Consider the following 26,100-nt stretch of genomic DNA (forward strand, 5'->3'; position numbering starts at 1 on the left):
ATCTCTATCACTGTTCTATAAGCGTTAAATTTAGCGCCTATATATATCGTCAGTAGAGCTTATTATGTTTTTACCATAGATATCTAACATTAATTATGACATTTACAAAAATTAAAGATCCATCATATTGAAGACTAGGCAGCACGATCTCCGACCTTAGCCTGTTCCAAAACAGAACAAATGTACTTAAAAAAATAAAGATCCTATTTTGAGGTTATGTTATTATTTACTTAACTATTTTCTTTAACATATAACACGGTGATGTTTGTTGTATATATTGTTAAAAAAGTACATAAAAAAGATTCAATTTAAAAATATGCTCGACAAAATTTTATATAACACCGTCCTGTGTCAAACGTTTTCAAGATGTGGGAAGTATTTAATTGCCGGTAATATTTACGGACAAATCGCTATATTCGAGTACGTAATACTCATTTTTAAATTTTATACATACAAGTAATTGATTTCGTCGATTTATTATAGTTTTACTTACAGCCTCGACCGTATACTTAATCCAGTGGCCGAGCTTCTTACTGTGGATTTTAATAAGCCCAAACACATCCATACACTTGAGTCCGAAAAACAAGTATGCAGTCTAGTTACTACAGAGAAGTTCCTTATCGTTGGATCTGTGAATGAAATATCAGGATGGGATTGGAAAGGATTTCTTAATTTTAAATTAAATAAACCCTCTTGGGTAATAAAAATGCCATCACATTCAATTTTGGAACAAATAGACGTCAATAGTTTATGGTTATCCGAAGATGAAAATAGATTGTATGCAGGTTGTGGAGACAATAATGTTTATGTCATCAACTTAGAAGATGGGAAAATTGTATCCACATTTACTGGCCATGAAGACTACATACATTCAGTACATGGAAAGTAAGTATAAATATCTTTACATAATCTTTGTTACAGTATGCAGGGTAAAATAGCCAATGCAGTTTCTAATGACCTCAGTACAACATGTGTTAAAGTCGTTAGAGGGTTGATAGGGCCTAGGTACATGTTTAAATAAAAATGTATTCACCAATAAAAAATACTGTTTAAAACTAGTATAATTATGTGCCAAATATTGTATATATTGGTTTTTTAATAAGGATACAGATTAGAATATTTACTGCCATGATAATTTTTTTATTAGCATATATGTATAATTGATAATTTTCTTTTTATAATTTAATTTAATGAAATTTATTATAATTTTATCAATAAAATGTATGAATCCAAAAAATATATTTCTAGAAATCAACAGTTAATAACTGCAGGTGAAGATGGTTATGTCCTACTATGGGATTTGAGAATGGGCAAAAGCCATAACAAACTAGAACCACACGACAATAGCAAAGTGAGCCGACCTGATATTGGCAAGTGGGTTGGCTCTGCTACACTGAGTGATGACTGGATTGTAAGTAGCTATTGTTTTTCCTATATCGATTAATACTTTATGAGTATTAACAAAATCTACATACTGCAATATATTAGAAAATCTTAAAATTTGCTTGTGAATTGGGTTTTTTTTAATGGGTGATAATGAAATGGTAACCATGCCTGCGCTATCGGTATATGTCCATGGTACTGCTTATGTTTATAGGCGATGGTTACCACTTTCCATCAAGTGGCCAGTCAGCTTGTTTGCCATAAAAAAATCTGATAAGTAAATAGTAGTTCTTGAAAGATATGTTATATTTTAAACAAAGCGTTAATATTTTTCTAGGTATGCGGCGGAGGACCTCGTCTCTCATTATGGCACCTCCGCTCCCTAGATGCCGTCACAGTATTTGATATCCCCGACCATGGTATTCACGTGTCATTCTTCCATGATGACTGTGTGGTAGCCGGTGGCGCGGCTAAACACCTCTACCAACTAAGTTATTCAGGGGAAGTCAAAGTGGAACTGCCTGTTTCAGCTACAACTGTCTATTCAGCAATATTACGGACACAGCCACACAATGTCCTAACTATTGCTGGCTCCAGTCCGGAAATCGATCTGTGCACTACATTCAACTACAGGGATCAAGTTTTACATTTCCGTTAAGTAATACCTACCGGTTTAACTTACGTGTAAAAGCTTAACTAGTTACTAAATCAATTCGTGATCCTTGGTCATGAGCGCCTGTAACGCCAGCAGGAGGTTGACTGCGTATTTCGATTTAATTACACGTAAGTTAAACCGGTAGTTATTAAAATATAATGTGTGTTTACGAAACTTTAAACAATAAGAGTTCCGTTAAGGTTAACTTAAATATTCATTTAATGATGGTGAAGATATGGAAAATAAAATATCATTACAATGTAACAACATTTTTATTATTTATAACAATTCCTACTAATTCTATCAATTACCTGCTACCTCCAGCTTCTACCGCATCTAATCCGGCGATGATTGGGTTTAAAATTCTCAATTTCGATTCAGATCAATAGTTTGCAATGAATACTTTCATTAATAGACTTATCTCGCAATGGATTGCCTAAACGAAAAAAGGGTATGGGCGCTTTTATAATTTACAGCAACACATAACAAGGCACATTTATATACATACATACATATCTGTCACGCTTGTCTCCCATTAGAGTAGACAGAAACAATGGAATGTTAAATGCAGGTAGAAAAGCAAAATTATATATGTATGTATATCAATCAAATAAGAGTTCTTATTTTTTGTTGATGTTGGGGACATTCACGACATAACATCATGGATAGAAAAGTAAATGTGTTACATATGTCAACCACATATATCTTGGTTTTTCATTATATTGTAACGATAAAATCATACCGTGACGGTACAATAAATTATAAAAACGCCCTTGTATATATACAAATCCATATTTACATATAATTATAGCTAAAGTTTGAACGTTTATTTTCTATTAAAATAACAGTACATGATATCATTCATACATATTGGGAGCAATACTGAGGCGCTATTTCACTAAAATTAAAATTTCAATTTGACATCACAGCGAAATCTTTATTCCAAGGATCAATACAAACCAAAATGTCTACTAGATTTATAATAATAATAATAAATAATAATTTATTCAGTTACAAAACATACAAACTTTAATGGCAACTTTATACATTAAAATAATAATTATGTAGTAGCATTTTAAATGGTCCTCACTCAGCTTAAGCTGCAGTGTATTGCTGCAGCGCTGATTTCTAATGGGACCACTCGATAGGTAGAACTTGAGAAACAGTATTAAATCTATAATAAACTATTAATTGGACCTTATAAATGATATCAATATTATATATGAATAAAAAATATATTGTTTATTGTATAACATACATGATACAATAAGGTATGTATATAGTAGATAGGTTCTGTAAATAATTGTGTATTGTAATTTTATCAGTTATAATTTATCTGCCAAATTACAGTTTTTGTACTTGAATCAAATGTATTTTTAAACGATATTTAAAAAACAAAACTGCCAGATTTGACAGTTTCGCCAAATTACTGTTTTACTAACTTAATTTGGCGAATTTACAATAATTTTGAATTAAATCTAGGTATTAGAAATTCCTTAAAATAATGTTTTCACTGTGATTGGATTTTTAATTTTAGATTTATGTTTAGAGAAATACCACCTCAGATCAGCGTTTTCTTTATGTGCAAAATGTTTTAAAAAATTAACTGTAGGATGCGGAATTACAAAATAATGATTAAAAAAAAAACAAATTGCCTCTATCTGGCTCAACAAATCATTACTTCTTACACGAATTTTAAATATAGCCATGCCCAGCAATAACTGCAGGTATGAACCCGTGGCTCCCGTCCCTCTTCGTCACGTAGAACCAGTCAGCATCCATATCAGTTTCCACCCCTTTCCCTTGTACCAGCGTCACTACATCACCCTGTTTTACCGATAACGTCTTATTTAAATCACTGCCTTTAAAATCACTGGTCACCACCAATAAAGTTTGTCTTTTCACTGTTAATTCTTTTATATTTTCTTTTTCTGCCACTCTATCAATGTTGGAGCAAACTGATTTAGTCCTTAAGTATAGGCTGTCAAAGTCTTTTTCCGCGCATGAATTTTTCAGTTTCTTCTCGATGCGCGGCCGGTACTGGCATTCTGAGCGAGTCCTGCCGCGAAGTTGTTCCTTCTCTATGTCGGTGAGGTTGCCGCAGGGACGGGGATATATGTCCGTACTGCTCTCCCAGCACGGAGTCTTTCTTTCTGGTGTTCTGTAACATTAAATATATTCCTCTATTATATATAGGAGAAGAAGTGACAATTGGCTGGTCTCATAGCTCGAAGAACCGACAACCGATAGAGAAGAAAGATTCTAGGGTCACATAGCTCGAAGATATATACTTTATCAGATCGACCTTCACGCGGTCTTCTCTGGAAATCATTGTGGAATTCATCAGTATAATATACAATAAAGTATATTAGGAACCAATATCATCGCTCATAATATATTAAACGAATTGAAACAAGACATCTTTTTAATAATACATTATATCTTTAGTACGATAAACATATAGCGCGTTTAATTTATCAAAAATAAACGATTAAACAAATATAGTTTTTATATAAATAATATAATTAATATATTTATTTATTTATTATAAAAATTAATATAATGTACTAAAATATATTAATTACTAAATAATAAATTAATAAAATCCAGGGACAAATGCAAAAACCTTTTTTTTTTTATTGCTCATTGATGCTACAATGATGATAGGTACATACTTAACAAAGCAGCTTTTCGTACATATGTACATAGATTTTAGAATTAAGAAAACCAATAGAAAAGAGCACATCTAGAATCTGGCGAATCAAAATAATACATAAAACAGATTTAAAATTAGACCTTCAGAAAAACAACTAATTGGATGGTATTATTTTTTTTATACCACTGAGCTGGCAAACAAGCATACGGCCCACCTGATTACCTGAGTGGTTACCGTAACCTATGAACACCTGCAATACCAGAGGTATTACGTGTGCGTTGCCGACCCTGAAGAAACCTTTTTACCTCCCTTTTGAAGAACCCCATGCTGTAGGCTCTTGGGAAAACCTTGGCAGGGAGTTCATTCTATAACCTGAGTGTTTACTATATACTATAATTATACTTATTACCTGTGAATTGATTTAGTGGTTACGAAGATTAATGTGAACAAACATCGTAACACAAGATTTTTATATTAAGACATTACATTGACAATACAATACATACAATGACATAAGACATTAGCTGACTCGACAAACCAAATTTCAAGTCGGTATAGCTTTTCTTTTCTAAAAACTTAAAATGCCACATTGGTCCAGTGCAGTGGCGGACTAGGCCCATCAAAGGCTCGAGGTGGCAAAGCCGAATGAGGCCCCAGTTTAAAAATTTGATTTAATTTTACTAGCTTTTTATTCAGTTTACATTTATATGTATAACTTTTTATGTTACAAAGAATTTAAATCTTACAACTGAAATTTAAATTAAATTTAAACATCCATAGTCTAAACAAATCTCTTAAATAAATAATAATAAATAAAGAGTCAAATAAATAAATATCTTGACCATCCATTGCACGAAGCATAGAAGAAATATACACGGAATACAACAAAATCTTACCTATTAGGCAATATTCCCAACGGTAGGCATGCGCTGTACAAAACATAACCCTCTTCACCATGTGGAGTTTGCACGTATAACCAGAGTTGGTTTTTGAACACTGCATTCACAACTGTACCAAGTGGCAGCGTCAACTCCCTCTGCTTGTCCTTCTGCGTCTGGTACAAAGTGGTAGGATACGCCACCACCACGGGAATGTTCCCCGGACGGTCTATGGATGCCTGGAAATAATATTGACTAGACTTAATAAAGCTGAGGAGAAAAGATTTTTGAAGATGGAAATAAGTATGACCTGACAAGCTGTATTGCTAGCAATGGAGCTAACAATCCCTTCTCCCCCTCCTTCACTTCTCTGGATTGCTAAATTTATTTTTTGCACATAATACCGCAAAAAGCCGAGCATAGCACTTTCTATACTACTATGGTGGCAAACAAGCATACAGCTCATCTAATGGTAAAAGGGGTTAGCATAACAGTTGAGCCTACACCTTTTGAAAGAAAGAAAGAAATATTTTTATTCAAGTAAATTTAGATTTAAGCATTTTTTAATAGTAACTTTTTTTACATAATGCACATTTTGTAATGTAATGTAATTTTTGAGTACATAATATACTTAAAGCCCTGCACTCAATCTTTTTTATTGAAACACCATTGTAATTAGGTATTCTTGTAGAAGAAAAAAAAGGGTTGTTAGTATTGAATAATAGATAATCAATTGGCTTATCTATTATTCAAGCTAGTATTATTCCTATTACGTCGATCACCTGTGCCTTTGCCGTGTGGTCCCGGCGTATAATGGACTACCCCTTTCATTCCTTTAGGTGTTGTAAGAGGCGATTAAAGGAACCTAATGGTCGTAGGATGAGCAGCCCTCTTAAAACATCAAAGCCTAACTACAGTTGCCAATTCTCATACCAAACGTGACAACTACTGGCAAAGCCTCTGCCTATATTCAGCAGTGTACAATTATCGACTGACATGTAATGATAGTGAAGTCGATCACCAGGTGGTACTCTGGAAACCATCAGGTTAATTCCTAGTCAATTCCTCTCGATAGGTCAACTGACCTGACATGATGTGACCCATTACCATTCCCTGATATAGGCGGAGTTGCCATTCCATTTTCATCCTATTGTAAGTATTTATCTATGATTATCTAATCTGTACAGCCAACCAAAAAGTACTCTGTGAAGAACGTGATGAGCTACATTTGTACTCGTATTTTTGTAATTGTGATTTCTGTTATTAAATCAAATTATAACAAAAAGAGTATTTTATTTTATCCCATACACATCCCATAGTAAATAAACTTTCACTCATTAGATATTAATGTACATGTTCCATAAGACATTAGTTTAAACCATTCGCTACTTACCCATATTTTTAAAACTGCAAATAATCATTTTTGATATAACATAAACATAGGGTTCCGTGGAAATAATGATTACAGAATACAACTCTGGGAAGATAAGCGGTATAATGATATTAAACGCTCGCAAGTTAAAAGGAGTTCCTTTTAACTTGCGAGATTCTGTAGATTTCCTAGTAGTGCGCTATTTCGGTAGATAATGAAGAAAAATGGTCAGCAATTGGTATTCTCTGTGTTATTTACACACTCCGTTTGTGCTATAGTCTCCATAATGAAATTTGTGTTCTAATTTGCGACCTGATATATTCATGGTCGAAAAATATCATTTATGCCAGTATCTAAGTGCTACTGTATATTTTATATATTATTTTTAATCTTTTTTGTATTACGTATAAAAATATTTATGCTATATACGTATTTCAATAAAATTAATAATTTAATATATAATTCCTTATTTATATATTCTTTATTTCACTTGTAAGTTACATATAATGTAATGCATTTATAAATGTTGTGAGCAAGGATGAACTATATTTTTTACCAGAAATATTTTTATAGGGTTTCTCAAACAATCTAGTACTTTATTAAAGAAATATAACAATAAATAAATAAAGAAAAGGTCAGAGACAAATTACAGGAACTTTGTAAGGGCAACTTTTAAATCTCCCATGACATATCATATTACCCGTCGGAATGCTCTGGCGCAATTAACACCGTGACGTTTAACCTCAGGAAGATATATTGTTGTTTTAAATAAACCGCATTGATGAATGGACCTGTCCACTCGTGGTTATCGTCGCGACTAGCCCCAAGTGACACAAAAAACGTTCAAAAGAACACACGCAATACGGTACATTATCCCGAAAATTATAAGCACTTCCAAATTACCGTTGTTAATAACTGTGCCCCAAATCCAATAGCGAAAATCATTATTAAGCCCTCGGAGAGAATTTCGAAAATTGTAAATGCCGTGCAATTTATGGCTTGCCCAATTTTGCGCCAATTTCGCGGCTGCATTGTCTTGCTCCGAGGTAGAGCAAAAAGCTAAAGGATATATGCCATAATGTCATAATAACATCGCAGACGTGAATAATGATCGAGATTTACAAGTGCATTTAAAATTCTTTTGTAAGCGAAATCTGTTAATACCGTAATAACGTACCCCGAATGTTGGATTTTAATACGAACATGTAACCTGAACGCAATTGTGATTTTGTAATACGTAAAAGATTTTCATAATTTCATCTCTAGAAGAAAATGGGGTAATCTTTAATCAGTAATAGTACCTACATTATAAAATTATATTTTTGTAACAATTATTGGACTAGTAATTGTGCTTTAATCCATTGATCCCAATCCTTATTTTATTATACTATAATATATTTTAACATATAGCTCTTGTGATTCTTATTAATTTTTCCGAAAAAAAAAAGAAATGTTTCCTCAAGTTGAATTAGTTAATATTATTTTTAGAATCTCAAGTAATAACTGTACAATAAATCACGTTGACCATTAGTACAATTTAGAAGTAAAATATTATTATATTTTTATTAATAAATATATAATATGTATAACATGTTTTAAAACTTACCGCACTTAAAAAGCTGTCCAAATCCCTAATATCGTAGCCAAATTTGTTGTTTTGATGTTTTTTCTTCCTCCTGTGCCGATGCCTGTGTTTTCTCCGTAAATACTCCTCAGTACCAACACTTGTATCAGAACATGTATTCTGTCCGTTTACAAACTCATCGCATGCACTCTTAAACCTATAGTTGTGATAATATTCGTTGCGCCCCATCACTCTATCCTTCATCTCCCCACTCTTACACTTAGCTTGATCGGCTTCATTAAATTTTTGGTTGTGCCTTTGATGTCGATCTACATCACTTCCGATAACTTTTTTTGATTTTTCCTCAGTTTGTCCTTTTTGCGGTAACTTGTTATTTTCAATATTCTCCTTCAGCACCCACGTTAGAGATATTTTGGATTTATGCCTCTTAGCTAGCGGTGTCGAATGCCATAAACCCATCTCTTGGATCTCTGCGTATTCAACGTGAGATTCCGAATCGTCATTAACTTGAGACGTTATTTTACAATTAACTAATAAATCTAGGACTTCACATGGCGCAGCGTTATTCTGAAATAGTAATTGGGCCTTAGTTTAGATCTGCATCAACAAATAAGTAAATTTAGAACTTATTAATTTATTAATTCCAAATAAAATAGCAATTACCGAATTATGTAACTCTTGCCGTGATTGTTGCCCATTGTCGTTACTATCAGTCTCCCGGTACGGTGGTGGTAAGTCTTTGAACGTAATATCTGCAAGCAGAACGCGCCGATTAAAAATTACAATCGATCGTAACTCTTCAACGAATATGATTAATACTGGTGTTATTACCGCAGTCAGCTGAGCGGATTATTGGGCATAAATAATCAAAGTGCAGTCAAAACAATGCAAGTGGGCGAGAGCGCGAAACAATGCCCTGCCGGGGGGATGCTCGCTCCCGGACTACCCGGCTGCCGACTTCCGTGGCAACTACACTACACGCCTCTACGCGCCTCACGGCCACTCTGGCCTGCGCGAGCGCCGATCGCCATAAATCCTGAAACGCGCGCACGCGCCGCCCACCGTCCGCGACTTCGCGCCCAACACTGGCCGCTCATCGCTGATACACTATCGAGTTGACCCTCTAAAAAATCTCGGAACATTCTCACGGCGGTGAGCGTGCGTACGCCGTACTCATGTGAACGCAATGGACTACGCCGAATGCGCCTCAGGACACGATTTGCAGCCAATACAAACTTTCGGTCACCATGACGCTGTGTTATGCATATGTACATATTTGCGTAATTTGTAACACTGTTGGACAATGATACAACAGATTTTGAAGCGCGATTATGTTGTTTTAATCCGTTATGATGATGATAGTGTCGCATGATTACATTTCTGTTGAATGTAAAGTGTTACTCTGACAGATGAAACTGTAAAGCCATTCGTCACGTTTCTGTAATTAGATGTTAAGAGTGAAACAATAAGCTTTGAACGGCGCGTCGTTTAACACTTCTCACGCCTTTGTATTAGACGCCTTGATGTTTCCACACCTGTGTTTGCTTTTCGTTAGTGCAGTTTCATCCCGTCTGACATCGAGGGTAAGTATTTGGAATCTCCTTACTGAACACGAATTTACTTTTTCCTTTTTGGATCCATTCATTTTTTTATCATTATATTGTTCATATAGATTTTTAGGTACATATTTTACTTTTTTAAATATTGTTAATAAGCAAATCTTTGTGAATTTATTACAAGTTAAGAAAAATTTATATTAAAACTGACGTTGACCCATTGAAATATATTTTAGTCCTCAATTAAAATGCAGCATAACTTTTGATCACAGCCTCAGCTCACAACAGCAAAATATCAAAGTATCTCTAGATATATACGGAATTATAGGCATATTTATAGGGGAAGGGGAGGGAGAGTTTAAAAAGTGCATGTGCACCTTATTTAAGAAGCTAGTTACTCCTGGAAGATAATCTTAAATACATAAATGCATGGGATCACAGGTTGAGCGCCAATGCCTCGGCCATGCCGGCGCAGCCGCAAAGCGTTCCTCTCCTCGCTATTCATCAACACGTGCCTAATGAAGTGCGCGGGCGCATCGGGAACATCACGCATTCGCCAAGAAAATTGTTTACTACGAATTGTGTGAATATTCAAATTTCTTACAGTTCATTGACGAATAATGATGGGTGATATTATGCTGTTTTATTGACTATATAAAATTAATTTTATCTACGTCTTACTAGAGTACCTAATAATTTCATCAAGAACTTTATTACCCATGCAATACTAATTGTGCCCAGACTCTCTTAATGTTAAACTCAAGCTCTATTTTATATTAATCACGACAATTGCGCCAAGAGTTTATAAACGTAATAAACGTACTCACTTTCACACATAAAAACTATATTATTCTTATCTGTGATATATATGTGGATAAGAAGAAATAAAGAACATTAGGTGTAAAGTTTGTCGTTTATTATAACCATTATTTAATGAGTTTCTTATATGCAAATACGATCTATCTGTCAAGATAATTTGAGTCCAACAATTCAGAATATAGGCCTTCGTATTGCTTGGCCATTGGTAATGTTCTGTTTATTTAAAGCAACGCCGTTAAAACGCTCGCCGCCATATTTTCGGCGATTTTTCTTTTCACCGATAGTGACAATTTTACAACTTTCTTTATGTTGCCGCTTGCGAAAATAAAAATAAAGTTACATGAGCAATAGCAGTTTGCGTACTCTTAGCATTCCTCAAAATTGGAAAGTGAGACGCCGGTTCGTCGAACTGGTATCTTTTATAGTATTTAGATAATATTTTATTAGGGATTGTGCGAAAAATTTGTCATCGTTATTAAATTCACGCTTTAAGAAACTTGAATCGTCCCTGCTTGAATATTTCGTTTAAATGTCCTAAATCGAGTGCTCACTCAAAACCTTTTTCTTCATTTCAAATTCGTAAAATTATTCCAAAAATCGTCTCTTATTCAGAGTCTGAAACTCACATAATATTATTATTAATGGCAATTGACTTTTTCAGTATTTTAGTACTTACATTTTATTTGTTAAAAATGTTTCTTAATTTCATTAGCACTTAGTTTTTCTGAATTTGGTATGTTTGTTGTAATTTTCATAATAGTATTGTTTCTTATAGTGTATTTCCTTCACATGTACTAAGAATCTAAGCAAACTTTTTTGGCTGATAAAATATTTAGGTAATTGTGTACTTCTAATAGGTGTAAACTTAGAAAAAAAAGTTATACTTCTAATAAATCTTCTATTTTAAAGGCTGATATGATATTAATGATGATGATGAGCACGGCCCACTCAACTTCCCTTCTATACACGCCTATTAATACATGTATCGTATACTATAGAATCGCCTTATATGTATATATATTATCTACACTAATATTATAAAGAGGAAAGATTTGTATTTTTGTGTATATGTTATATTTATTGCTAGAAAAGATTAGGGATCCTTACTAAATCCTTACTTTAGTAACATACAACTCAAGGTGTAAAAAAAAATGCTATAAAATATCTTTCTTCGCGTGCGCCGCGGAAACTATTGAAAGAAAATATCAATAACTACAAAAAATTTTGCGATACTCTATATCCAACTATTATCGTTATGTCACAATAACCACTTTTTAAAACGTTGTAAAGATGTCCACCCGTGCGAAGCCGGGACGGGCCGCTAGTTAGTATATATAATGGTACAAATAAACATTATGTGTAGTACTACAGTTTCGTCTTTTTCTCTGTAAGTCCTAATCCGCCTTCGAGTTACACTGATCCTAAAGATTAGCCCGCTTTTATACTATAGTTTATTAGTAAATAAAATTTAAATATATACACAATATCTTTGTGGATACAATGCAATTACATTGTTCATATAATTTTCATCGGTCTGTCAGTTCAGTATTGTACCTATATATTTCAACTTTCACCGGCGCGCGGCGTCTCGGATACGACAGCGGCGTTCATCTCTCTCTTATTTCACGGTTTTATTGCGCTCAATTATATTTTTATTAGTGTGTGCTGTAACAGTTGCTGTTATTTAATTGTGGTGCCATTATCTAAGTCGCTAAGTTCTGGTACAATGCGTTTGGAAGCTTATCTTTTATCTCGCTGCAACCTACGTCTGTATTAATAGCTACAATTGATTTATTGCCCTTTAAAGATATTACCAAAAAGTTTATTTTAATTTTAGAAATATGCTTTAATTCTATAAATGGTTTCGTTAATTCAATAAAAATTGTGTGATAACGTGCTGTGTTATTATCAATCAAATAATCAATCAAAGACTATGGTATCATACTGTTGGATAAAGACCTCCCTCAGTTGCTTCGCACGATCGCTGTTCAAGCCGTACCAATCTTTTTAGTACTGGTCGTTTCTCCATCGCATACGAGGTGTTCCACGACTTCGTTTTTTTTTTCTGGGAACTGGGAAAAATGTGCAGGTGGGCCAAACTACCTACCGCTAGACATGCGACTCACTCAATGTCCTGCTTAATCCCACTTATAATACAAGTACATACGTAGTTTAAAAGTACCGAATACCTAACCATACTATTTGAAAAGAAACAATATTAAAATAAATCTACCTACGAGGGTTTCAAAATACCTAATTTATTTATTTTTTATTATATCCTAGCTCCTTAACAACTTAACCAATCCCTTTACACATACTATATGGAATGAAGAAAGACTACTTTTTATTCCATTCATTTAATAAATAATAATTTAAAATTAGACGACATTGTTGTATTTAATGCTAAAAATAATGTTTTAATAGTTATCTATGAGTATAAAAGCTCTTTCAAACTAAATGTAAAAAACATTTTTCATCCCTTTTTCCATGTAAATATGTATAGCCTAGAGCACGTTACATTGAGGCACTAAGTACTAGCCAAGTGTTGCAAGTTACCTGAATGAAAGAGCAAAGCTATCATCAGTATGAATTAACCGTATCATCTACGTATTCATCAGTTGACCCTACGTTATGATTTTGTTACATTTTGCCATTACATCACCATTAGTTTACATAGTAACTAAATTGTTGTAGATAGATACGAACTAATGTTACAAGCATCTACTATTGAGTAGATTAATTATTGAGACTTAAACAAAGATTATATTAAATAAATTTAAGTGCTTAAGAGCAAACGAGCATGCGGCTCATCTAAAGGTAAGTGACTACCGCCTCCATGAGCATCCACAACACGGAAATAACTGCCGGTGTGCAGGGGAAAGGGATTGTTAGTAATGGGGTCTAATAGCCACGCGATTCCCCTGGAAACCATCATGTTTAATTCTTGTCGAATTCATCATGGTGGGCCAACTAACCTGCATTCATTCTCACCTATCATCTTCCACTGGTGCCTCGTCGGTGTATACCAATAGCGCGAGCGGGATTACCAATCCATTTTTACCCATTAAAAAAAAAACTGCAAGTGTGCTGCCGTCTTTTTAAAAAGGAACATGCATTTTCTTTATCTTAGACGCAAAAGCGTATCTAAGGAGGGGGGCCTGGTGAGCAGTACTCACCCTAGAACTGTCTGATGCCCAACGCAGGACTAGGAGAGGAGATTTTAGTTATGGGCAAAATCATATCTAAAAGTAGGTACATATGGACTTTTTTTAAGAATCAAGCCCTTCTGAAAATTAATCCTAAATATACGAATGCTTAAACTAACTGAGGACACTGCATTCAGCAACAATAGGGTGACAGAGCAGGCAAAATGCCAATGGGGTGGAGCTCGTGGTAATTACCAAAAATGAAACTACAACATCGAGATTTTTAGATAAGGGAAAGCCCCAATCTGACGAATTTACCATGGGCCTTAGATGCTGTAGGGACACCATTCTAATATTTTACCACGGGATTCAGATGGTATAGTTACGCCACTATCTGTACTGATGGGATGAAAGATGATAACCGTTGTTTTTAGACGTAAACAACATTATGGGCATCATAACACACACTGCTATATTATCCACAGCGCCTATATAAGAATTATAAAATAATTTAATACGGAAGTTATTATTACATATCTTATAATGCATACAAGTAGTAACAAACCATATAGCAAGTTTGTTACTCTGGGGCAAAAATATGTATAATAATTTGAATAGAAATACATATTTGCTATTTTTAAAGGTCAGTCACCTTCAGTTTCACGGCGTCTCACATTTATCGCTCTGGGCATTTGCCATACTGGGTGATTGCCATAGATTAGATACCATTTTATCACAATTAATAATTATTTAATAATACACCGTCTACTTATTTTTTGGTTTGCCCAATGGTTGACTCGTAGAGGAATTTAAATGTGCATTACAGTTTAAATAAATAAATATATCTAGTGTCTTTTTAAATATTGTAACTAGTGGATTGATCGATTAAAACTGGCCGAGCGAATGGTGGATGTATTGAGTGTGATAATGCGATTTATACATTTTTGTCACATATCCCGCACCGCGCTGTGAAAATAGAAAACAAAGTATTAAAGCCGTACGCACGAGCATATCGCTATGAAGGGAATGTGTCCCCACAATGAGCCGGTGCGGAATGCCAGGATAAATCTCACGACGGACGGCCCAAAACGTGCGCACACGCTACCACCGTGACGATACTGTGCACGCGTGCGCCATTGTTACGCCGAAAATTGTGTATTTTTGGAATGCCCCATAAAAATCTTTATTATATATATATATATATATTTTATATACAACACTACTTACTGCTTCTTCCATTTTAATCAGTATAAAATTTGATCTTTGTCACGTCACGCCATTTACGATTCGTACATTCGATCCAGCGAAAGTGACTCCCTCTAATAGTAGTTTTAAGGCCAATTTCATTATACACGAAAATCAACGACACAGCTTACGACACGAGACGACCGCTTTACATTTTCTCCAAATTCAAAGTACGGAAGAAGTAACTGTTAATGAATTCAAAGGCCTAAATTTTAGTATGTGCCACATTGAATACGGCTGGTTCTTCAATATCAACTTAAATTTGTTAAATTTAAAGTGAACTTACAAAAAAATTGTATAGAATTGAGCATTTCTTCTTTATTGAAGCAAATAAAATTGTGAGCCTACTTTCCGAGATATAGTACTCACATTGTAACATTGATGACAAAATAAAAATATAACAAATAGGGCAAATCGCTGCTATCCTCTGAACTGAAGAGACAGGACACATTAATATGAAAAAAAAGAAAATAAAATTTACACATGTGTGAAAAAAAAATTATACATCACTATCGAATTCATTTGGCGAGAACTTTATATTGATCACATGCTGCATATTAACTACGAAATATTATTTTGCTTATTTTTTTTTATTTAATACTTATTAAACAAATAAAAAAAACATTCTTTTACCAATATGCCAATGTACGTATGTACCTAATGTATTATAACAATGTTATGCTGTCCTCTCGTCACTTTGCGATTTAAAATTTCTTATCCATAGTCATAGTTACGTAACTTCTGTGGTAATGCAATTAATATTATGATGTTATGGAACCGGTCTAATGTCAGAACCAGAAAGTGGGCATACGTGCTTCATAACAAAACATTGCAAACCCATTGAAATTGTTAATCACAAATAATTTTAAAAATCTAAGCTAGAAAATTAAGTAATTCGTTATTTACGTTTAAATTATTTAGTCAAACTTAATAATAAAAAAATACTTTAAACAAAACTATTAATATTTTATTTAAAGTATTAACATTGTCATTAGTGAAAGAAACAAAAACAAAAAAAAAAACTTTTTTAGTATATTAACTAATAGAAATGCAATTTATTATCGGTACAAAAACCTGTATTAATTAATAATTAATTAATTCTTTAATAGCGATTAAGCCATCCACTCTGCCTGTATATTGCATAATACCAGAATTAAGATTACGTAGATATTAACCAGATGTCAACGGATGAGATTTTAGGTCAATTACATACTGACTGACAACTGTTTATGTGCTGGTAGGTAAAGCTAGTCGAAATTATTGCCAAAAAACTTTTTTTTAACTAGGTATGACCATAAATAAAAAATAAATTAATACCACAGATAGATACGATAGATGGTGCATTAATTAATTTTATATCATCATCATCTTCCTGCCCTTATCCCAATTATTATTTGGGTCGGCGTAATATAGTTTTACCTATCTATATTACAAAAAGATTTGGCTTATATGAATAGTTTTACGACTGGCTGCCTGTCTGACGACAACCCTTTTTGGGGGTTTAATTAAATTTTATATAATATCTATCTCACACTTTAAAACAATATTCAATATGCAGGCAAAATGCAAGTCTCCACAAATAGATGTTACAGAAATGAATGATTGTACCTCTCCAGACGATTTTGTATCTACTTAAGTTTCTCTTAGCATAAATGTAATTATAATTTTTATGGTAGCAACAATTTTGTGTAACATTTTCTGACAAAAGTCATGACGTGAGTTTTCTAATCCACTCAACTCCCAATACACTGTCTAACCATTAATTTGAGCATATCTTTATTATGATCATTATCGATAAGTCATTATGTTCGTCCACGAAATACATTATCCACGCCCACGCCGGTTAGAAGAATTAAATGCACCTAATAATTATTAACTCGGATCACTAAAAATATACAAGTATGTATAAATATTAAGAATCTTGGCTAGTTGCGTAGAATTTTGTTTTAAAAGCGTCCAGTTGCCAGACTTACGAAGGGCCCATCCTGGAATCACTGTCGGATCTGGTAGTGTGCAGTATAAAATTAAGGGTAAGTGTAGGCACCCGATAATTGCACCGTGAGAACGCATGCGCCCGCCGCGGTCTGCGCGCGCGCCGTCAGCACAAAAGTGACGTGATTTTGTTTTTAGCGAGATGCAGTGAAAGTCTTTAGCTGCGTATAACATAATTCAATAACGACATTTTATCGTTATACGTTGTTCCGTTATTATTTATTTACATGCCGAAGTTGTAAAATACGCTTTTATATCTTTTAATAATTACATATTTGGTGTTAGTGGCCATAAATTGTCGAAATTAGCTTTCCAACGGTTAAATACAAATATAATATACGTAGATATATTTTATATACGGCAGCTATAAAAAAATCTTTATTTAAAACGTTTCTTGTAGCATTTTCTTTTAGGGTATATTGTTATAGAATTTAGTTGCTAACCCTACCTCCCCTATGCATCTCCAGACAAGAGTGCACACAGCAATCGGCAAAATGGTAAATTACTGCGCGAGCGCATTACATCGAGCAAGCATGCCGCATACACGTAACAATATATGTTCGGCACGGATAGAAGTGAACACAAAACAGTCTTATTAGTAAATTATGTACTTATTAATATAAATAAGTAGCAGTAATGCTGCCATGTTAGTAATTTTGAATAAGGAAAATGTTCAAGTACAGTGACACCGGAACTCGTATACTTTCGCAAAAAAAAATGCTTGTAATTCATAATAATAAAATCATTATTGGATCAACATGAAAATTAACTTTAACAATGGCAAAAATAATAAAAAATCGATCAATTCAAATTTTTATACTGGAACATAAGCTAGTAAGTTGAATGTTGGTTAGTATTATAATGATGTATTGCCGTGTGGTCCCGACATAGAACGGCCCACCTCTTCCTTTCCCGTGGGTGTCGAAAGAAGAAACTAATGGCCGAAGGATAGGCAACAGCGAACCTCTTAAAACATCACCAAAGCTTAAAAAAAAATCACTATTTGATTTGAAGATATTGCGTAACATGTAGGAAGCTTATTAGGATAAAAAATAAGTCAATCCACTCAGTTGTTAAAATAGTTTTTTTTATGCAACTTAGAATGACAAACAAGCTGACGGTCCAGCTGATAGAAAATGGTAAACGTCGCCTATAGACATGAGCAGTACCATGGACATAACAGAGTATACTGTTTCGCCCATGATACCCCCTATGCGTTGCCATTCCTGAGAACTCAGGTGTTATTCTTCTGTACCCTGTAAATTCATTACCATATCCCACCCTCCAAACCGAAACACAGTCATGCCAATTGAGCGGATTCGGAGATTAGCGAGAATGAACATCGTGACACGGAATTTTACATATTTAGATGCAAAGCCATGTAACTAACAAAACTCCATAACAAAAGCTGAGACGAGTTTAACTCTTAATTTTGAGACATGGTAGATACTGTCGCCATCTACCTATAGCTATTGTTTCTACAGACAGCTAAGTCGAGCAACGTTTTAGTCACAGAGTACTTTCTTTGTATGATTTAGTCCGGAGGTCTCAAGATCGAAGCGGAAGCCTAAATTCCTTATATATTTTTTTTTAATTATAGTCAATCCTCCTTACTTCGAGAGTCAATAAGCTTTCATGTACAATAGTCTAGAAGCTAAACATCAGATTGTACCAACCATATACTTCTAGTCTTTTTTTTAATAAGTGTAAAAGTAATGGTAACTTCGCTTGGGCTATAGTCTACCATATATGAAGCTTATTTGTCCGTCGTGACAAATCCGACAAGAATTTATCACGATTGTTTCCAGGGGTAATCGCATGAAAATCGATCTGACAGAGTGTATTGCCGACAATAGAGCTATTGGACCCTATAATAATTCCTTCCCCCCCCCCCTACAAATCTAGTAGTAGCAATACACATACTATTTTAAATATACAATCTTATTTCTTTTAAATTTTAAAGGCTCTCGCCCAATGTATATAAAATAAAATATCGTTAACACCACGATGTTTCAGTGAACTCGAATAAACATACGAAATAAATTCTGTGACAGAGAATTCAAAGATTATAATATTTCATCTTTGCACTTTCAACCGTATATTAGAATTATTAATTTGATTTGCTTTAATGTGCGAACGTATACTGGCAACAAGTAATAAAAAAAAAACAAGTTTTATGATTTGAAAGCGACATTCTGGCTTGCACCATATTTTATTGGCCTGAAGACACATCGATCAAAGAAAGCGAAATGGTCCGTGGTTAGGTTAGTGAAACGACTGCTGGTGCGGTCGCAGACATGGTGAATAATGGTGATACTGTGACCAATAGATAATGACCTACAACCGCAATCATTGGTCATGGTCATTCGCTTATACCATACGTAATGGTGAAGTGACATATTGGCAGCTTGTCAAGTGGTTGGCTTAATACGTCATCCTACGAATATTGTAAATATAAACATAAACGAATATTTGTTATTCAATCACACTTAAAAATATGAATTATTGAATGTTTGCTTAACAAATTTCGCAAACCATAAATACTGAAAAAAAACAGTTATAAATAAATAACTGAGTTTTAGTTTTTGATAAATACACGAGTACCTGAAGGTCGTAAGAGGCGATTAAAAATACCTAGTAGTTGAGGGATGGGCAGCAGCGTCGCTCTTAAAACATCACCAAAGCCCAACTGCGGTTTCCAATCTGCCTGCCAAGTGTGGCCACTACTGGCAAGACTCTTCTTATAGAAGAGGTCTATGTTCAGCAGTAGACAGACCTGATATGATGATGATGATACGAATATCTATATAGCAGCTGTAAAACATGACATGCGAATCGTAGCGTCTGTTACTAGGTTACATCTAGGTGTCATTTTTATAACTGTATCACTGTGAATATTGTGACAACGTGCATATTAAGGCACATTTGTGATATTGATACTGAGCGAGATATCCGACGAAATCATAGTAAGTAAACTGCAGTTTTTATTGTTTGATAAACCACAAAGAGAAGTAAATTGTTTTTATCGCTGAAATTTTTTTGCTTTAGCTGTACAGATAGCATGAAACTTTTAACATTTAATTATTACATCTGTGCAGAGTTGCAGAGGTATCATTAACAATTCGACGTGGCTGATGCTATCACGAATGCCCGATGATCACTGGCTGCTTTTCGGTATTCCGACGCCCGCTATTCGGGAAACCGATTAAAAATTCACAAAAACGAGCTTTACGTACAGTAATTTAGGGTCAAGAAGGAGCGTGATCTCGCGCAGGCGCAGTGGATAAAAATTATTTATTTGCGTGGGGCGCGGCAATTAGGGGGGCGGAGCGCGTCTGCGCGCACGACCTCTCGACCCCCAGCCTGCGCCCGCGCCTCCGCCCGCCTGCACTGTGGACACTCGCTCTCCCTGACACGGTGACGGCCCGGCGAAAGAATTTCAAAATTGCATCGCTTCGCTCTCTTGGACACGATTTCGCTTACGTTCGTGATCATTTCTTTTTTCGCGGAAACTTTATGGATGAACGTTCGGCAAAACAAAAAACGTTTTAAACTGTACAGGCTTATTTTTACTTCAAAAAACAAAACGACAGTAGGTATCATCAATTAAAACAGTTGTTAGCGGGAAAAAGGATTGTTAGTATTTCATACTAACAGTCTCATTGCTATCAATATACCCTGTCAGGTCAACCTCCACATGGTCCCCCTAGAAACCATCGTACTGAATCCCAGGTGTATTCATCACGATGGGCTAACTGACCTGCCTTTTCATTTTTACCTGTCATCACTTACTAGTACCCCGCCAGTGTATACCGTTAGCGCGGGCGGAGTTGTCATTCCATTATCGTCCATTTAAAAAAAAAAACATAAATGTTACGGTGTCAGTCAAGATTACAACTTACTGGCGTTTCTACTGTTCGTAATAATGTTAAGTATCTATAATTAACTGGATACATTCATATTATTATTACTTGCATGGTTAAAAAGATGCAATTACGATTAAAACATTATGCATCGATCGACGCACGTGAACGCATGCGTTGTCCAACACTCCAACGCCGCGGCGCGCCGACGAAATGTGGGCGGCGCGGGCGCGGGTAGATATTACCCCGTCTCTAGTATCTGATGCCGTGCACTTAGCCGTAAGCTTTTGCTTTTGTTGACTCGGAACGATCTCAACTAGCCATGAAGTCGATTAATTTAACCGATACACTCTCAAACGATTATTCGATATGTAAGTTATATAACGCTCTCACTTTTGATAACATAGCTGTAATGTTATGTTGTTGCTGTGATTAGATTCGTGATTTAAATATTTTCGAAGTGTGATCGGTAATAAAATATTGGTTTTCTGATTTACTTGGGTAAAATATCACTGTCTACAATATGGTGTCTGTGGTTCCTGTGCTCGCTCGGAATGATGTGGTCCCATGGCGTGCTATAATAATAAAAACTTACCTGTTTCCTATGTTTTGTTAGAGTATGGTTGAAGGCATTTTTTTTTTTGGTTTAATGAATGAGTTTTCTGTTTCTATTAAGATACCACTCATAGTTCCTTGTTAGTATAAAAATACCCAACAAACAGAGTCGCCAAATTGGGTAATTTATTTATAATTTTGAATAAAAAAAATTCTGTTCGCGAAATTTTGGAGAAATCAAATTCGTGGCGAAATTTTTGGATAAAAGTGAAATGGGCTTGAAGAAATTTGAGTAAAACTTTTTGAAGTTTTGGAATTTGTAAATCGCGGCATATAAATTTCATTAATTTTATATGCCGTATCGCGGCATAAAGGTAGCAAAACAGAAGATGGGATAACACAAAGAAGTTAAAAATGGAAACATATGGAAACGCGGATTTTTATTCCTCGTTCGCTTTATTATTCATAACAAAACGTGAAAATCAATACAAGGCGGGCTTAGTTAATGCTAAAAACGTTCTTTCCCAGTCAACCTTAGGGAAGTGTTAAAATACTCGAATGCGGTCTAATAATAATTGATATACGTACAAAGTACATACTAAAATTTACATATATAAACAAATAAATATATATAAATAACAAATATACTTACACATAATATATTTTTTTTAATGGATGATGGAATGGTAACCTCGCCTACGTTAACTGTATACGCTGGCGGGGCACCAGTGAGGGATGATAGATGAGAATGTAAAAAAAAAGAAAAAAGCAGGTCAGTAAGCCCATCGTGGTTTTCAGCACGATGGTTTTAAGGGGGTACCACGGGGAGGTCGACCTAGTTGGTATTGCTAGCAATAGGACCCTCAGTCTCCATTACTAACAATCCTTTCCCCCCAGAGGTACTTACTACGATATTATACGCGAAGACGAGAATAATAGACAATATTCACTACTCGGATAAAGTGAACATAAACATTTTTTTACGACCGTTTAGACGAAAGTCTCTTGATGGTATCAGGAAGAACTTGAAGGTGTGATTGGGTTAAAATAAAGCAAATCGTATAAATTTGGAGAAAAAATATTTGGCATTAGGATAAAAATAGAAAATCTATCCAGATTATAAAATTTGAAAAGATACTACTACTTCACGATGTATATATAAATTCCATCTAGAAGAAGTCACGAGGAAGAACCAGTTCGTAATAACTATTAGTAACAACCGGCACTCAAGATTCAAATGTTGCACACTTAGATTATAGTTGCACATTATTATTTTATCTGTGGTTGCAGCTCAGGAAATCACAATCGTAAAAGACTTGTTCATACTCAATTAAGAGTAAACAGAACTTTATTTAGTAGAGAGCTAGTCGATTGTACTGTCAACATACTCATATATACGTTTAGTGCATCGTCACTGCATCGAGAGCGCGACAAATCGCAAGAATGCATCAATTTGTTGAATGCAAATAAAAAAAATCCTTGGCCAATCCTTCACAATTACTAAGGTACGAACAAGGAATGTATAAAAATTTTACTCTGACGAAATTATTCGTAGGACGAAGAATTAATAACAATAATATTATTTATTGCATTGAAACTTACAGTAATAATAACAATTAGAAATAATGTAAGCAAAGGTTAACTTATCTCTAAAAGAAATCTCTTCCTGTCAACTTAATTAACTACCAAAGAACAACAATTCAAAGTATTTAATTACAAAATTAATTTACTTTTTAGTTTCGTTTCTAAAACTACTCACTAAGGAATTCTCCTTTCTTTATAATACTGAGGACAAACGAGCGTACGGCTCACCTGATGGTAAATTATTTTACTTGCTTTTATCCGCAGATTGCCTTTACAACTACAGCGGGCGCGTGCAGGAGCGAGTGCAGATGGTACTCCAAGCCCGTGAAAGGGGAACGACAGAGTGTCGGCTCTTACCGATAAATTGAAAAAAAATTGCGAAAAAATATGTCTCAAAATGATTCGACGAAATGACAATGCAGCTGACTTACAATTGGCATACTATTGACACTTAATGCTCTATCTGTATAAAATCTATTTAATCTACGATCGCGATATATTTTTTTTATAACACAGGGGGCAAACAAACAAGCATTTCACCTGATGGTAAGTGACTGCCGCCGCCTATGAGCACCCGCAACACCAGAAGCATTGCAGGTATGATGCCGGAATTTTAAAAAGGATTATGCTCTTTGCTTTCCTACTAGGGATTTAAAGATTGATACGAACTTTTCTGAATTGATCAATTCTGAAAACTAAATTTCCTAAATGATTGAAATAACGCCGGTGTGGATCGTGAACATTAGCGATATAGTTCTAGGGCATCTCTGACGCCAGGATAAAGAGGAGATACAAGGATCAGGTAAAGAAACTTAAATTCAGTTTGGTAACAATTTAGTACTCCGTCAAGCATACAGAACTGGGGGAAAGGGATTGGTAGTGGTACAGTCCACATTACTTATGCGGACTACCAGTCCCATTGCTAGCAATATACTCTGTCAGATCGACCTCTGGTCCCCACTAGAAACCATCGTGATGAATACACCAGGAATTCAGCATGGCTAACTGGCCTCCCTTTTCATCTCACCTATCATCATTCACTGGTACCCCACCAGTGCATACTGTTAGCACAAGCGGGGTTAGCACTCCATTGTCATTATTCATTATTCAAAATAACATTCAAAAAAGTACCTACACATTTTTTTACTACGGTAAAATATCTCATATTCATACAGGAGAGAAAACTAAGTTCGTTAAATTATTTATCATCTATGTACATGTTCATCATCACACACATAAATATTAGATCAAGAATATTAAACCTAATAAATAAAAATATTATCAAAAAAGTAACAAGAACTCACGCTCGCGTAACTTCCTAATGAACTTCTTCATGTCGAGGTGGGTGAACTGTCGCCAATCCAGGGGTGAGTGGAAGCAGGTGTGTTGGCACGCGCTCGGACCACAAATGCACCGGCTCGGAATAAAGCTGTCCACAGTCACGGACGGTTGCCCAGCCGGTAGCGTCCCGGGGTGGATAAACTCTACATCTTGGCTGCACCATGTTACCATACTCTTTGATCCGTGGCGTGCGAATTTGGTTACCCATTACATCTGCCATTGTAAAGCTTGAATAATTGCTAGGTATTGTCTTTTTTTATGATATAACCAACAAGTATACCTACATCTGTACAGTATAATCCTACCTATAGACATATACCTAACTACTAACATTTATCCAAATATGAAAATATAAAAGTTGGTGTTTCACATTACTTAAGCCACCTAATAACGTATTTCCAAACTAATACTAAGAAAGTGGAAACATTTGTTTTTTTTTTTTGCAACTTAGAATGGTAAACAAGCTGACGGCCTACCTGTTGAAAAGTGATAACCGTCGCCAATAGACATGAGCAGTACCATGGAAATAACAGAGTATACTGTTTCGCCCATGATACGCCCATGCTTTGCAATTCCTGAGGACTCAGGTGTTATTCCTCTATACCCTGTAAATTCGCTGCCATATTCCACCCTTCAAACCGAAACATGCCATGCAAATACGACTGTTTCACGGTAGAAACACGACAGAGGTGCACAAGCAAACGACTTTTGTACAAAGTCTCCCTCTGGTAATGTTTAGTTATTCTTTCGCCTATAAAAATTTTAAGTTTAGCTACTAGTACCTTAGTGAAGCCGAGACGAGTCGCTAGCATATAATAAAAGTTTAATTATAATTTACATTTCTTTAGATACCAAAATATTACAAAAAAAAAATTACCAAACTCATTTTGCAATTTTGCCGCTTAAGGAAAATATATGCTATTCTTTTTAACAGTCAACGTCTCTGATGATTTCTAATGATTATTCTTCTAAATCTGTTCAAAACTGGGAAAGATATAGCATAATATACACTTATAAAAATACAAGCATAGGTACTGCTCTAAAGATCTGAATATACCTAATCCTACTACTTGGGGGGAAAGAGATTGTTAGTAAAGGGGTCTAATGAATCTATTGCTAGCAATACACCTTATCAGGTAGACCTCCACGTGGTTCCCCTTGGATACCATCGTGATTAATCCTTGTTGAATTGGTCACGATGGGCTAACTGACCTGCTTCATCCTCACCTCCTATCATCTCTCACTGGTGCCCTGCCAGTGTATACCAATAGCGCGGGCGGGGTTACAATTCCATTATTACCCATTAAAAAAAACCTACTACTTAATGCAATAATACGAACACCTAAAAATTACATCCTATTTCCTTGGAAGTCAAGTAGTCGCACGATATGTATGTGAGTCAGTTCTAAGTCAAAATCTGTTAAATTTTTTGCATTTGTTCAAATGAAAATCGAACCAGGAATCTCATTT

General features: G+C 34.9%; 2 protein-coding genes across 2 annotated transcripts; one reads left to right on the forward strand and one right to left on the reverse strand.

Moving 5' to 3' along the window:
* The first annotated feature begins 143 nt into the window (after positions 1-143).
* LOC113517472 (THO complex subunit 6) lies at positions 144-2,300 on the forward strand. The gene is made up of 4 exons (XM_026902140.3): positions 144-420; positions 496-885; positions 1,249-1,411; positions 1,721-2,300. Exons 1-4 carry the CDS (start codon positions 317-319, stop codon positions 2,039-2,041), a joined length of 978 nt encoding a protein of 325 aa, XP_026757941.2. The 5' UTR covers positions 144-316; the 3' UTR covers positions 2,042-2,300.
* LOC113517338 (uncharacterized) lies at positions 2,292-25,316 on the reverse strand. Its single transcript, XM_026901993.3, has 5 exons — positions 24,594-25,316; positions 9,193-9,281; positions 8,551-9,096; positions 5,591-5,811; positions 2,292-4,199 (listed from the first exon to the last, which is right to left on the reverse strand). Exons 1-5 carry the CDS (start codon positions 24,799-24,801, stop codon positions 3,734-3,736), a joined length of 1,530 nt encoding a protein of 509 aa, XP_026757794.3. The 5' UTR covers positions 24,802-25,316; the 3' UTR covers positions 2,292-3,733.
* Positions 25,317-26,100: the final 784 nt, after the last annotated feature.

The sequence above is a fragment of the Galleria mellonella genome, unplaced genomic scaffold (assembly GCF_026898425.1).
Source record: "Galleria mellonella isolate WM207_F2 unplaced genomic scaffold, CSIRO_AGI_GalMel_v1 utg78, whole genome shotgun sequence".
Taxonomy (NCBI): domain Eukaryota; kingdom Metazoa; phylum Arthropoda; class Insecta; order Lepidoptera; family Pyralidae; genus Galleria; species Galleria mellonella.

What these genes read in the sequence shown, in the direction of transcription:
- LOC113517338 (XM_026901993.3), bottom strand. Translation starts at nt 24,801, where the DNA reads ATGGTAACATGGTGCAGCCAAGATGTAGAGTTTATCCACCCCGGGACG. An exon ending in CATTAGGAAGTTACGCGAGC is followed by an intron (nt 9,282 to 24,593) that starts GTGAGTTCTTGT and finishes TTCTGCTTGCAG; the next exon opens with ATATTACGTTCAAAGACTTA. An exon ending in TGGACAGCTTTTTAAGTGCG is followed by an intron (nt 5,812 to 8,550) that starts GTAAGTTTTAAA and finishes TATTATTTCCAG; the next exon opens with GCATCCATAGACCGTCCGGG.
- LOC113517472 (XM_026902140.3), top strand. Translation starts at nt 317, where the DNA reads ATGCTCGACAAAATTTTATATAACACCGTCCTGTGTCAAACGTTTTCA. An exon ending in GGACAAATCGCTATATTCGA is followed by an intron (nt 421 to 495) that starts GTACGTAATACT and finishes TTTTACTTACAG; the next exon opens with CCTCGACCGTATACTTAATC. An exon ending in ATACATTCAGTACATGGAAA is followed by an intron (nt 886 to 1,248) that starts GTAAGTATAAAT and finishes ATATATTTCTAG; the next exon opens with AAATCAACAGTTAATAACTG.